The sequence below is a fragment of the Aptenodytes patagonicus genome, chromosome 6, assembly GCF_965638725.1.
Source record: "Aptenodytes patagonicus chromosome 6, bAptPat1.pri.cur, whole genome shotgun sequence".
Taxonomy (NCBI): domain Eukaryota; kingdom Metazoa; phylum Chordata; class Aves; order Sphenisciformes; family Spheniscidae; genus Aptenodytes; species Aptenodytes patagonicus.
The window spans coordinates 53,840,680-53,854,362 of NC_134954.1; the positions used below are offsets into that span (position 1 = coordinate 53,840,680).

Below are 13,683 nucleotides of genomic sequence, written 5' to 3' on the forward strand. Positions count from 1 at the left end.
TAAGAATTTAACTGAAGCCAGGTCCCGTGGGTGCAATCCCCCAGGACGTTCTGTCTTTGTGGAAGTCATGGGTCTTCTCCTGAAAAAGTCCCTTCTAGTCCCTAAAAACATGTCTAAAGATTCACCTGCCTCATACAGTCTTGTGAGCAGGACAGGTTTTGATAGCCATAGCAGAGCACACTGTGGTTTGCTCATTGCCAGAAGTCACTGGCTTTTGTTGCTGGCATTTGAGTAAACCAGGCGTCTGGTTCCAGGAGAGAAAATGCCAGCAGAATCTGGCCCTCCATACAGTGAGAAGCAATACTTTGAGCAGCTGATATTTTTCCTGCATTTCTAATTTAAATAATACATTTACAGCTAGTGTGCCCCGTCCCAAATTCTGTTTGTATTTTCCTTTAAATGTTAACCTTCGCAGTGCTAGTGTCTCGCAGCAGCTGACAGTATACATGTGGTCTGACAGGGACTGAATTAAACCAGCCAAACTGTAATTTCTAAAGATAAAGATCAGAGTAGGTGGTGTCATTTCATACTATCTTTGTTTCCCTAATCACTTTTGGCTGAGTAATCTTCTGGGGGGGGGGAAGCTTTCGCTTCTAGAAAGGCTCCGTGTGAAATGACATCAGGGCTGTCTGCTAAGTTCAGAGGACAAGATTCACATCCCTAGGGCCTGATGCTGCCTGCTCTGCAGGAGCCAAGAATTTCACTGACTGGGATGGACTGACCTCCTGCCTGGAAAGCTGACAGCTCATGCAGATTGGGACAGGGAAGCTACTAGCTCACCAGACAGCCACAAAGCAGCCTTTGGATTAAATGTTAAATAAATAAAACTTGGGTTTCTGTCATTTTTAGTGACAGAAAGTTGGTTTTAAAATAAAATCTACTACAGCAATGCTATCAATACCTCAGTAAGAGTAGCCAGTTGAGAGGTATTCACCTCAAACCTGCTCTAGAAGGAATAACTTCTTCAGATAATTGAGATATAAATCAAATGACCCCAGTAAAGCCTAGGCATAAGCTGCACTGAGAAAAGTAGAATTGATGTTTTGCAAGCACCATAGAAACTACATTGAAAACCAGCACTATTTGGATAGCCACTGGGTAACTTGCTCTTTAGCCCGACCATGTCACAGCAAATTCACTAGCATGAGGAAAGCATTTGTTTCATCGCTGAGTAGTTTCCACGGCAGTGGGAAATGGCTTCCTGAGCAACATGCAGTTACAGACTCGACGTGGGGTCTCTGCAGTTCTCAAGCACTTTGCCATGATTAATTCCAGTGGAGCCGGGTCTTAACAGGCACTTGTGTCAGGAATTTGAACAAGAGCAGCACCTCTCCACAGGAATTACTCAGCATCTCACAAAACACAGGTCTATTATTTTTATGCCAAGAAATAGCTCCCAGACTTGAAGTCTTGCTCAGATTTTTTTTTTTTTGTAAATTAAAAAAACCCCTTAGCTCTTCACTACCGTAATTGCAGGTATTGGGCCCCTGCAATTCGATCCACAGTCTATCTTTGTAGCTATGGATCCTTTACAACAGAGGGGTAGAGCTTGACTTTAGAGATCCTCAAAATTTAGCATGCTGACCAGGAAAATGCCTCACCTAAGCCTTGCAAAGTCCTGTGAGTAGGAAGGGGTGTGAATCCCAACCAGCTCAACGACTTGGGCATTTTGTTTTGCTCTCTCTCCAGTTAGAACTGTGCCAAGGAAAGGCAACCACAGTTTCCTCGGCCTCAAAACTGAATAGGGGTGACTGCTAAAGAAAGCAGTATCAGGAAGAGGATTTTCTGCCCTCCTTCCTAGTTTATATTGCAAGAGTTCAGTTCTCCCAGAGGAAGGCCCTGTTTCCATTCCCTCCTCTGCCTGAGATGACCGAACTCTTCCTGCTGTAGGGACTTAAAGCCACATTCCCTATTTTCCTGGGATACTTTTGTCTTATCGATCTTTGTGAAAACTGGAGCCTTCAAAGGTTCTCCAACTGACCACCTTAAAGGAAAATAAAACAATGTAATTTTTTTTTTTAATAGTAGCAGATATTGGAGAAATTGATATATTTCTTACATTTATAGGGAATGTATGTGTATTTCATGCATAGTTTGTATCATGCCGATATAAAGGACAGATCTTATAGAATCAGCCTTGTCCGTGATGGGGGATATATTGGCAAATATTTACTTTGCATGGGAAACTGCAAGCTCTACTCTGTTCCACAGCAGTAGGAAGTCTTGTATAACTGCTGGCATTCTTGAGAGGAGATTCCAAAACAACTTAGCATCCTGCCCAACAACATAATGGGCACGTGGATGGAGGCTTGTTAGGGCATGCTCCATGCACTGAACAACTGGTGAAATGTCCTTGTTAAGACAGATCTTGGACAGCTTTTGTTTCTTTGCTGCATCTGTAAAGCTCAAAAAAAGAAGATCGTTTAGTGACAGCCAGGCAAGGTGACTTTTAACTCTTCCCCCGCCACTGAACTGTGCAATTTCACTAAGGAATTGGTATTTCTCGTTTCTCCCTACACAAGAATTGGTAGCAGTTTCTGAGGACCAAGTCCCCATCCATAATGACCGTGTGATATAGTTGACCCCAAGAACAGTCTAGTTACCCTTAATTGTGGAACAGTTATTGCAAAACTGGGCCTGCATGGTCTGAGGACAAGCAATCAGCATTGACAGTAGCTCAGAATAAACATAACTATATAAGAGGCAAGGGGAAACAGAAATGCTGTAGTTGTAAATGAGTCTCTTACAGTAAGGAAATAGCTTTGTGGAAAGTTGTGAAACACAATTGTAAAAAAGAAATCTGGGGGACAAGAAAGTCCAAGGATCAAAAGACAAGCAGCCCCTGTTCAAGCAGGCTTAGCAAGTGTCTGTCAGACAGGTCCTGAATGGCTTCATCGCCCCTGGGGCTAGCAGAAGCAAGGGGAATTGATCCCTATTTGATTACTAAATAAATAAACAGTAATGACAGAAAAACACATCGAGCACATTGATTACATCATCAGATAAAAGTTTTTCTGTTTGGGAGTTTGCTCAAAGGCTTCATGCCAACATGAATAATTAATCTTTAACTGAGATTTGAATAAAGCTTCCCAGAACAAGTCTTTTGTGCGGACAGTCGTATTGTGATGCAAATGCATTTAAGAGTAACTTTTCACATCACAGTCTTTCCAAAAAGTCAGAATGATTAGAAGATATAATGCTACTTTGCAAGGCTTTGTCAGCAAGAAATGCATTGCTGCTTTTGACACAAATGTCTGGAAATTGCCTCACCTTTCTGAAAATACTCCTCTCCATATTGCTTTTTAATATCAGGTGGAAGATTATTCCAAATAACCTCCTTCTCTTTCATAATCTTTTCTGGGTTGGATAATGCTGTTTTGAACAGTCCAGGTTGAATGCAACAAACCTTAACTCCAAAAGCTTTCATATCTCTCCTGCAAAGACAGCCCAATGATTTAATCGCATTAGGCATTATTATTAATACTGTGGGATTTTTTTCTGTAGTAACACTTTTATTTCTGTCTTTACATGGCACACCAGCACACAAATACTGTGAGGTTTGTTCATGGTTGTGAACTTTCAGCTTGTTATCCCTAAATGAAAGAGGGACGAACTGTATTACCTGCTTCACCAAGTGAGAACATGCATGGGCAGTGACTGTGCAGTAGCTGGCATAGTGTATTTCACATCCTAGTTCACCTTGCAGTAGCTCATTAGTTACCTGACTTGCCTGTAAGAATGGCTGGCTGCCTAAATGCAAGTATGTAGAGCCATTTTACATATCTCAGGGAATCCCTCTCGACCTCTGGCTGATGCTCCAGATGATTGGTACAGCTCCTTCTGGCCCCATCTCCTATCTGTCAGCTCTGTGTGAGTGTCCCGATATCTAAAATGGCACTATATGTTTAGGCATACAAATCACTCCCTGTCTGTGCTACAAGAAGCAGCCATGGTCGTCCCCAGGATTAGTTTGCTATGTTCTCTAGATCTCTCTAATGATCAGTATAATTAAGAGAAGACGCTTTAGAGAACAAAGCTTAGACAAAAGTTACTATCATGCAATAACTCATGGTATGTATTTTTTCTGGATGGGCAGCTGCTGGAAGTTTCTAGGTGCACTTTTCAATTAGGAGAATTAGGTTCATATTGCAAAGACATCTCAGTTCCCTTGAGTGGAGCTTCCTCTGCAATAAGGCCTCTGTGCACACTAAGGTAAGTTAGTTGTGAATCTATGAGATTACCAACTACGCTGTAATACTTGAGGACAGCTTGTGTGCCTGACAGGCTTTGTACCATTTCAAAAGTGGCATAATCTGTGTTGAGCAAAATAACTTTTAAGAAGAATTAGTCCAAAGTGTCTAATGTTTTTCAGTTTTATACCAAGTGCCAGGATTGTAAATCAGCTCCTATTCTGCATGTGCCAGTTTTTAGTTAGTATATAAGCCTTAGGAAAAAAAAGAGTAGTCTTTCCTCATAGTGAGTGTTGTACCTTAAGCTGTCATTAAATCCTTCTACCCCAAACTTTGAAGGAAAATAGCCTCCACCACTGAATGCTAGGCGACCTCCAACACTGGATACATTTACTATCCTTCCCTTTGCTTTTTTTATCAAGGGAAGCATATTTATTGTAACATTTATGAGTCCAATTAAATTAACTTCAATTGGTTCTCTGAAGTGCTCAATATCCAACCAGTCTGTAGGAGCTGATGGCCCCATAATCCCAGCATTATTGACAAGTCCCCAGAGACCTGTAGGGAAAAAAAAGAAGAAAGACAGGAAGCAAATTTTCACATAATGTGTCAGATTAATTGAACTGGGTGAAACTTCACAAAAAATCAGTGAGGGACCAAGAAGGCAATGAAGATTTGGAGGAATTGCTTGAGAATGTCCTGCAGTATTCAGCTTTATTCTCAGCGTCCAGGTGTTATCACCATGCTTGCCATCACCTTTTGCGTAGTCCTCCCCCTGCCACAGCATTTTGGGCTGAGGGTGGTGGTGGCTTTTTGTGGGAGAAGGGGCAGTAGAGGAAGGCCAGTTATGGCAAAGAGCAACTATATTGGGTGACAGGAAATGTGTGAGAAATAGACCTGGTCCTTGGTACAAGTAGAGTGTCCTGAGACACAGGTAAGTGTGCCCTGGTTCTGAGATGGGTGAGGTGCCAGGACAATAAAGAACAACTCTTGATAACAAAAAATTTTTAAAAAATCCTTCTCAAAGGTTTGAAAACAAGATGGGAACTCTGTGACACAGAAGGCTTTCACTATTCTATTTCCCCCACTGACATTTTTGTAGTAGCAGAGAACTTATGCCTCACATTGACTGACATGCCCCAGCTGGAAATGGGAAGGATTTTTTTTAAATGAACAGCCAGCTCCAAAAAATGAGGTGGAGGCAGGGAAAAAACACTAGACTGATCTGAAAAAGATTTCTGAGCCCTCAGAAGTGGGAGGGGAAAATAAAAAGATGTAAAACCAGTTCTTCTCTTGTATCAGCTGTTAGAGTTGTATGAATGAATACTTTTGCTGGTCTGACCTTACTTACAGTTTCTCTTGCGGAAAAAATCACTTTTGGCCTGAAATCAAGCACAGTTTCAAATAAAAGCAATTTGGCAAGTTATAAGCAATTTTATGAAGCGATGAAAGGTCAAATGGAGATTGGAATTCAGCATTAAGTATAATTGGTACTATGGCACATCATAATAGACCAGATTTAAGACTCAAAGTTAGCAGAATCCAGCCCATAGGGTCTTGGGCCTTTGTAAACTCTACTATAGTACCACTCCCACTGAAATCAATCAGCACCAGTAACGGCAGCAGTATCTTGTCTTGCACAACTTGTTGGGTCAGAGATATGGGATTTTTCTATTTTTCAGATGGTCTGCAAGCAATATTCCAAAATAGTTATATTCAGATTTATTCAATAGAGTTCATATGTAATTTTTGCTTTTGCTAGAATGAGTGTTTACTTAAAAGTCATTTATTACATGTCTTCAATTTTTAAAATAAAAGCTCTCTAAGCTTATTAAGCAGAATTTATTTTATTTGTTCCCTAGCCGGGTAACACAGCATGGGAAGTGCTGAGCACTCGTGCCATGACCCAGATATGCATGTGAGTGCAAACAGTCCCAACAAAGGTTCCAGGAACTGGATTCCTCTTCTGACAATGATGTATCGATAAGCCTGACTTTTTGAGCATATTCCCAAATATTTACCTACCACTAACTAGATGTATAAAACATCCCTCTAGTGAGATCTTCTTTCATGTTTCTGGAAGGTGACAAGACATCCACACACACTTGTCAAATGTCAATTAAAATAAGCTGTGAACGTAGCATGGTATTTTCAGGGAAACTCTATTGCTTTTTTTTTTAAGACAGATATCCTGGCACTCACCTTCTGACTGAACTTCAGCTTTGACCCTTGCAGCCACTTTCTTAACACTGTCTGAATCTCTCACATCTAGCAGCACTGTCTGAAGCTGCTTCGAGGTCACAGCTTTTAGCTCTTTGGCTCCTGTTTCAGTCAGACAGCTGGCAAAAACACGGAATCCCTTTTTATCAAAAACCTTTGCTGCCATATTTCCAAATCCTGTGTCACATCCTGTGATGAATATATATTTTCCGGCGAGATTTGTAACCTTCGTCCTGTCTCTTGCCCTCCAATGCCACCACAGAGAGACGATGCCAAGAAAGAGTAATATGTAGAAAAGCATTTTTACTGAAGTCTTCTGGACACGTTCTCCTGAAATAAAAAAAAAAAATCTGCTAGTTTTTAAGGGATTGTTCGTTGCTTGGTATTTTTTCTTTTTTTCTTGAGTTGGCTAACTGCAACTATTCAGAGAAGCAGGCACAATTCAGAACAGTGGCCGCCTTGTGCTAAAACAAACAAAAAAAGTCCTTCCTTGAGCAGAAATGAGAACTGGAGATATATTGTAATAAGGTTACAAAGAATAATGCGTATTAGGTTACTGCTGCCAGGTCAGTAAGCTGCCATTGAACATATCTGGGAGAAACATTGACTAGAAAAGAGCAGCAAAAATGAAATATTTGCATGGAAACCAACAGAAATGTCTAAACTTAGTGTCAGTTCATAGAAAATTAAAGAGTAAGACTGGGGCCAGCTGGCAACAAAAGGTCAAGCAAGATCAGCAGGACCCAGAACCTTTCTTGTTACTGTGGATACTTAAGCAATGCTAGCCAGGAAAAATTACTTTATTTTACTAAAACCTTTGGTTGTCAGTGCCAGACTCTCAAGAAAGAGGGTAGTAAGTACTGACACTTTGCCTCTCAAGAAACAAATTCCCACCAGCTAGGCTGTGGGAGTGTGCATGTGGTCCCCGAGCATAGGAAGTAGGGTGCGGGTTGGAGCACTTCACCTGCCAGAGTGAAGCTCAGGCAGTGTGACAACATCAATACTGCAAAATATGTTTGGGAAAAGCCTGCATATCTAGGATTATACCCCAATTGACTTAATAGTGAACTTATAAGTAACTGTTGATGATGGATGAAATTCTGCTTGGAGAAAACAATTCAGTTATACTTCTTCATGAACACTCATGGCCCGGAAAACAGGAGATGCCTAATGCAATTGACTAAAGAAATAATGCTAAAGAGACGTAAAGGGGTACAGATCTTTTTAGAGATTGCTTACAGATAATCCATCTCTGCAGGGCAAGATGCAATGAAGTTGCATTTACTATGGCCAAATTCTCCTCTGGCAAAACTTAATTTAAAAGGAAATTGCAAACACCTGACGTTTTTAAGCATCATAATAGGAACAGGAACGTTGCTTTCATTTTCTGCACGTAGAACTGCTTTCTGCTCTGACACAGGAGGTTCAGTATATCTCCATTTTTACTGCAAGCCCCGTGGCTGCTCATGGTGCTTGTTTACATAAATATGTATGCTGGTGAACTGCAGCTTCTTGTACTGGCTGGAAGTTACCCAGGGTGTTCCTAAAGCTGCAATGCAGAGATGCTAGTTTTTGTTGCTTAATTTCCTCTGCAGCATCAGTAGTGAAGAAAGTATGAAGAAGTGATTAAGTAACTGCCCTCCCCCTCTAGTATTTCATGGTTCCTTTGTTAAGACAAGGAAATTTTTCTCTCAGCATATGTACACATGCATAGCAGACTCAGCACAGCGGCTGGCTTTCCTTCTCCTGCGACCCTTATTAAAATTACCATTGTCTTTATAATATCCCTTGCTCTGCTTGGAGTTGCCATATTCCTTCGGAGCCTTCCTTCACCTGCAGCTGAATAACAGTCCGGGCAGTCCCTAGCTGTTACACATCAGAGCCAGGGCCAGGTTTGCTCCTGGAGGCTGTGTGGAGACCTGCCTGCCTTGGCACAGAGGCACTGTTTCCCTGCCCCTCCTGCCCTCCCACACCTACCTGCCCCCGGACCTCAGCCATGTTGGATAGCTGCACCTCATGCGTGCTAAAGCCTGTGCAGGGTCCGGCCACGGCAGCAAACCGGGGGCCCAGGGGTGGAGAAGGCTTGAGAAGAGCCCCTCTAGAGAAGAAGGAGACAGAACTGTTTCATCACACCCTACTTCAACTATAAAGTAGATATAAAGTATAACTAGTAAATTAGCATAAATAAAACAGAGTTTTGGCCTGATCTGTAATCTGGTCAATAAATAAAACTAAAAGCCAATTTAGCTAGACTGAGGGAAAAGGCTCACCTAGGCCTGTTTTTGCCATGGCAACAGGCACGTCTACAAACATGGGACTTGGACGATCAGGGTTAACTTCTGGTCCCTGTGACCTTTAATCAATGGGTTGGTGGGACTTTATATCAAATTAATAAAGTGCTGAAATTACAAGGTTTTCAGTTAGAGTGCTTTGTACAGGTTGTGTTTCCAACTCCAGCCTGCCAGGGAGACTGACAGGTCCAGCGCCTGCCCACAGTGGCCCGGCTTTGCAGTGTAAACATCTACCTCCAATTTTTTATAGGGGCCACAAACCAAAAAAGAAAAAAAACAAAGGGCTCATCAAGAAAAAAATGTATTTTTCTCTAGTTTCCAGGAGGGAGAGTGATAAGAGGCACTCAGTCAGAAGCCCCAAAGGCGTTTGAGTGGCAGCACTCGAGAGTGGTTGGGGAAGCGGAGGTGCAGGGCACAGGCAGGCTCACGTGGACATGCCACCTTCTGACAGGAACAGGCGAGGTGACCGAGGGGCCGGTTGCCCAGAGGTTGTGGCAGGCACTCTCAGAGATGTCTTTTTGAAAGAATTTTTTTATTTTAACACATTGAGTCACTTAATTTTGATATAAAAGTTACAGTTTGCATTTAAAATCTATGGGGGGCGGGGGGGGGAGTTGTTTTTTTTTTTTAGAAGTGTTGTTGCTATCTTTGCTATTTTTATTTGCACAAATGTTTGGAGTGGAGAAAAAATCCTTACCGGCTGCCAGACTTGGGTAGGATCAATGGGATAAGCAAGTCCATGTCCTGCTTCTGGTACTTTCCAAGAGCAGATGGTGAGAGGCCAACTACAGAAACAAGGCAAGTAACTAGAGGTAAGTCCCTTGCTGCCTACCTCCCAGCCTCCCTGTTGGATCCACTCCAGATGGTATTTTGCAGTTTCAGTATAACATATTTTTGTGACCAAGAAATAAATATACCATGACTTAGTGTCTCTGATCATGATTTAGACCATGGGAGAAGAAATGTTTGTTTCTTTCTTTGTGCTAGCCTCCCACCTGGAGATATCCACTCCCAACAATCACTGACTTGGACTTTTTACTTTCCATAACAAGAGAAAGTCACAGAAACATCCCCATTGTGCCCAGAAGTACTTTCCTTATTTCACTGTAAGGAAAGTATCTGCTCTTCCCCATTTCAGTATGAAGAAATGTAGTTTGATTGCAAAAAAAAAGGAAATTGACTTCTTATCAACGAACAGCTTTTTGCTTGCAGCAAAAATGATAAAACCTAGCCATCAAAAGAGGAAGTCTTGCTCTTAGGTGCAAAAAAGAGGTTTCCGTGTAGAACACTTGCTGAAGATCTTTGGAAAGAACAGTAACTTTTTCAAAAGCCATGCTGTGTTGAAGGAAATAATGTACATAGGCACCTCATGGGATTGACATAATTCCATTTTTAATAGCATAAATCACAAATCAATAAGCTCAGTGTAAAATACACTTTGCTTTGTACAAAGTGAATACTAAGTCATGTTTGTATAACTGCTGTGGTGCCAAGAAAAGAATGAAGACACAGCATGTGGGTACTTGCCAACCTGACCACTCTGTGTGTGTGTACTGACCTTTCCTGCAGCTTCCTACTCCTCCAGTCTCTGCCCTGATCAGAGTCCCGCAGAAGAGCTTGTTCTCTTCCAGCCCAATTTTGTTGGTTTTGTCCTCTAGATACCTTTATAACTGTGATGATAATTTTTTTTTAGATTAATTTCATAAATGGTATTTAACAAGTGACACTCCAAGAACAGATGTGGAAGTCATCTGCCTAATAATTCAAGCTGCAAACTGTATCTACTTTATTTCAAATGTCCCTTACCTTAAATCAGGGTACCAAAAGAGAGCTGTAACTTGCTTTTATTTAGAGTTCACTTTACTTTCACCTTCATACTACTTAGGTGAAAAAATTATGATAGCATGTAGAGCAAAATAACAAAAAATACTTTCAAAACCCGAGAGAAATAAAGAAGCGAACAAAGTGTTTTCCTTTGTTTTTCAAAGGATCAGAGGACAGGAAGACAAAGCATCATGCAGAATCAGAAATGAACTACAGTATTGAGATCTCCTTATACTTCTGACACTCTGAGGTGCTATCACCGTAAGTGGCACAATTAAGATGGGGATTATACTCAAGTGGCTTCTTGGCCCCAGAACCACTGTATGCTAGCTACAGAAATAAATTTGGCTATGAATGGTTAAAAAATAAATTAATGAAGCATAAGAGCTGTCTGCTCAATGCCTTCTGTCAGGCAAGAGTCCAGACTGCTGTAATTGCATACAGACTTTAGTGCAGAACACAGAAACAAGCTGGTCATCTGTAGTCTCAGCCTGCAGTGGCAGACTGAGTCTATTCACCTGGTGGAAAACCTTGGCCACCCACTCCTCCATAGCTGTGAGTGCTCAGTGCTAAATTTCTGGCTCTCTTTAGGAAGCTTTGGAAGCATTTTATTTGATTGCTGCTACTAGCTGTTGTCAATACTGGAATAAAGATCAATAGGTTATATACTACAGCTTAGAGCTGAGGAGTCCTGTGCCAAAAGAGCACATGGACTTTCATTTCTTACTGAGAAATTATCTGCCTGGGAATAACTAAGATTAATTTTTATTCACTTGCTCTTATGAACTGTTGGAAAAAAAACAGAGAAGAAAGGATGACTTCATTTGGAGTGGTAATATGCTGGAACAAACAGCTACTCAAACTGAGGGAAGAAGCAGGTTTTTTACTGCATTTGGCTCAATGAATTGTGATCTTTTTCTTCCTGTGCAAAGAGGTATTAAAATGACATGAGCTGTAAGCAAAATGTTTCCCTTCAACTCAGACCACAACTGAGGGGAATTGTCCTGACAGTATTGCTCATCTTTCATGAACTAAATACTACCTATAACCTACCAAAATTCAGAGCTTTTGCATGTGTCCCCTACGAGAATTCAGGGATGGGAGCATCTGTCCTCAGTCTCCTCAATTTACTGAAGTCCTGCTCTCTATTGTTTTAGTTCAGTGGCTAATTCTTCATTCACTAAAGGGCTGACTCTAGCAAGAGAAACTGAGTTTTCCCTTTCCAGGATATCAGAAGGAAACAAAGTACAAGAGGGCTTGAGGAGATGGAGCAGATTTGGCTAGTTTTTCCACCAACAGCTGTAAAAGGGGAAGGTGACTGTGAGAGTGGGACCAAAACTGAGTCCGTTACGTTCTCCACTTTGCTCTACACAGACAGATGATTTTTCAGCATAGATTCATTTTTATGGCCCATGTCATAAAGTCAGGTCAGAATTTATTAATCTTCAGGATTTTTTGTAAGGATGAGTTAAGAGAGAGGAGATTTAGAAGGGAGCAGAGCCCTTCAAAAAGGTTGGGGTAGTCTGTGGTCTCAGCTCCAATTCATCACTGCCTTAATCTACTTCATTAGCAGTGTGAAACAGGCTCTGCGCGCATTTTTCAAATGCTTAGGTGAGCAAAGTCTTTAAGTTAAAAGACTGAAGTAATCTGGCAAGCCAAGCCTTGTCTGGAGATGCTGGACTTCCTTGCATGCTAAGTGTGAGCTCTGCTTGAGTACCTTGAAAAGCAAAGGCATTGCATGACCTTTGGCCATGTTGCTCCTGAAGAAGCTGTCAGGGCAGAATGGAGCAAAGCAGAGTTCTGCTCCACCATATAATTTTTCTTCCAGCCTTTCCACTCCTGTGCCCTGCACTGCAAGTAACTATTTTTTTTCCTCTGGCTCTATGATGTGGTGGACAAGATGATTAGCACTGTGACATTATCTCAGATAGTGTTATTCTCAAAGCTATGCTGTGTACGTTAGTATAGATGTAGACTTCTTTTTGCTAAGAAAATGGGAGAAGACACCAGGTTTGTGTTTGGTTATGCTGTCACTGTGAACACAGTAATGATGCTAAACAAGGAAGATGGAGTTCTGGTTAGCTACATTTAATCGTAGCTAACCAGCTATGTAATCGTAGCTACATTTAATCATGATGCACTTTTGTGCATGAGGCTTTATCATGGAAAATTTGAGAGCACGGAAGACTTGAGGAGAGCTGACAGTCACTAAGATTAAGGCACTGCCTTTCTATCTTGTCCTATCAGTCAGGGCTCTCTGTAGTGAGAACTGATTTCAGAGGGGAATTAAACCATGTTTGCCATTTCCCTCTGAACTCTGTGGTGACATTGGCTGAGGTCATAGCATTGTCCTCGCCAATGTCCTTTATTGAAAAATCCATGGAGGGCTCATTTCCAGCGAGAATTCACTACTACTCAAGAGCTTCCAGGTTGTACAATCTTCCTTTTAAAGGAAGAATGGTAAAATATTAGAAGCCATGGGGAGAGGGACAAGCTATGGGTCAGAAAACAAAGCTTCTGAGCAAGCATTTAATCTGAATTTAGCTTAATCTCTGAACCAATTTTCATATTATTCAGCTGATGTTGCTATTTACTGCAGGGACAGTAGTGTACACTGAATTATTACATGGCTAATACAGTAATTCTATACTAATGCTGATAAAATAATGCTATAATAATCTCTTCCTGTACATTCACTGTGAGGCTTTTTTTTCCAGAGAACCGTCCGGTCTCCTCGTGTATAATTGCTTTCCAAGTGCCTTGACTTTATGTTGTGAGATTACATTAGTCAAATTTAAACCCTCCATTAGATGTCAATGAACTGTAACCATTGTGACCGCATGGTTATTGACCCAGGTGCAAACAGCCAATGCCCAATTTAAAGATTCCATTCTGACAAATGGGTTAGAATAATGAAAACATGACGGGAAATGGTTGGGTGCTTCACTGACTAATTGAACAGGATCCTTGCAATTTGTTCTATGATACATGATTTTTCACAGCCACGGGTGAGTAACAAATCTATCATGTTTAATGTTTCAGAGTTAACTGATGAAACTTCCTGAACTGAAAGGTACCTGTATTTTTTCTTTGGAACAACTTAAGCTAAATGCTAAATTTCCTTTGCACAGTTAGTGTTTTGTTTTGTTTGGGTTTTT

The 13,683-nt window shown here is 41.2% G+C and overlaps 2 protein-coding genes across 6 annotated transcripts in view; one reads left to right on the forward strand and one right to left on the reverse strand.

Moving 5' to 3' along the window:
• Positions 1–1,899: 1,899 nt before the first annotated feature.
• The window catches only part of LOC143162387 (dehydrogenase/reductase SDR family member 9-like), a 29,516-nt gene continuing 17,732 nt past the window's right edge, over positions 1,900–13,683 (reverse strand). The window contains exons 2-7 of one of the 4 annotated variants that reach the window (XM_076342679.1): positions 9,399–9,486; positions 8,388–8,508; positions 6,393–6,740; positions 4,490–4,748; positions 3,271–3,434; positions 1,900–2,396 (exon numbers count right to left, since the gene is read on the reverse strand). In XM_076342679.1, the coding sequence (XP_076198794.1) occupies positions 2,170–2,396; positions 3,271–3,434; positions 4,490–4,748; positions 6,393–6,711 (969 nt within the window). In that variant the 5' untranslated portion in view covers positions 6,712–6,740; positions 8,388–8,508; positions 9,399–9,486 and the 3' untranslated portion in view covers positions 1,900–2,169. Of the gene's footprint in view, positions 2,405–3,270; positions 3,435–4,489; positions 4,749–6,392; positions 6,741–8,387; positions 8,509–9,398; positions 9,487–13,683 lie in introns of all 4 variants that reach the window. The other 3 variants (XM_076342682.1, XM_076342681.1, XM_076342680.1) reach the window with 3 other exon arrangements.
• ABCB11 (ATP binding cassette subfamily B member 11) overlaps positions 13,438–13,683 on the forward strand; it is a 53,047-nt gene continuing 52,801 nt past the window's right edge. For both annotated transcript variants that reach the window (XM_076342674.1, XM_076342672.1), the window contains exon 1: positions 13,438–13,533. The gene's annotated coding sequence lies outside the window, so the exon portion shown is untranslated. The remainder of the gene's footprint in view (positions 13,534–13,683) is intronic.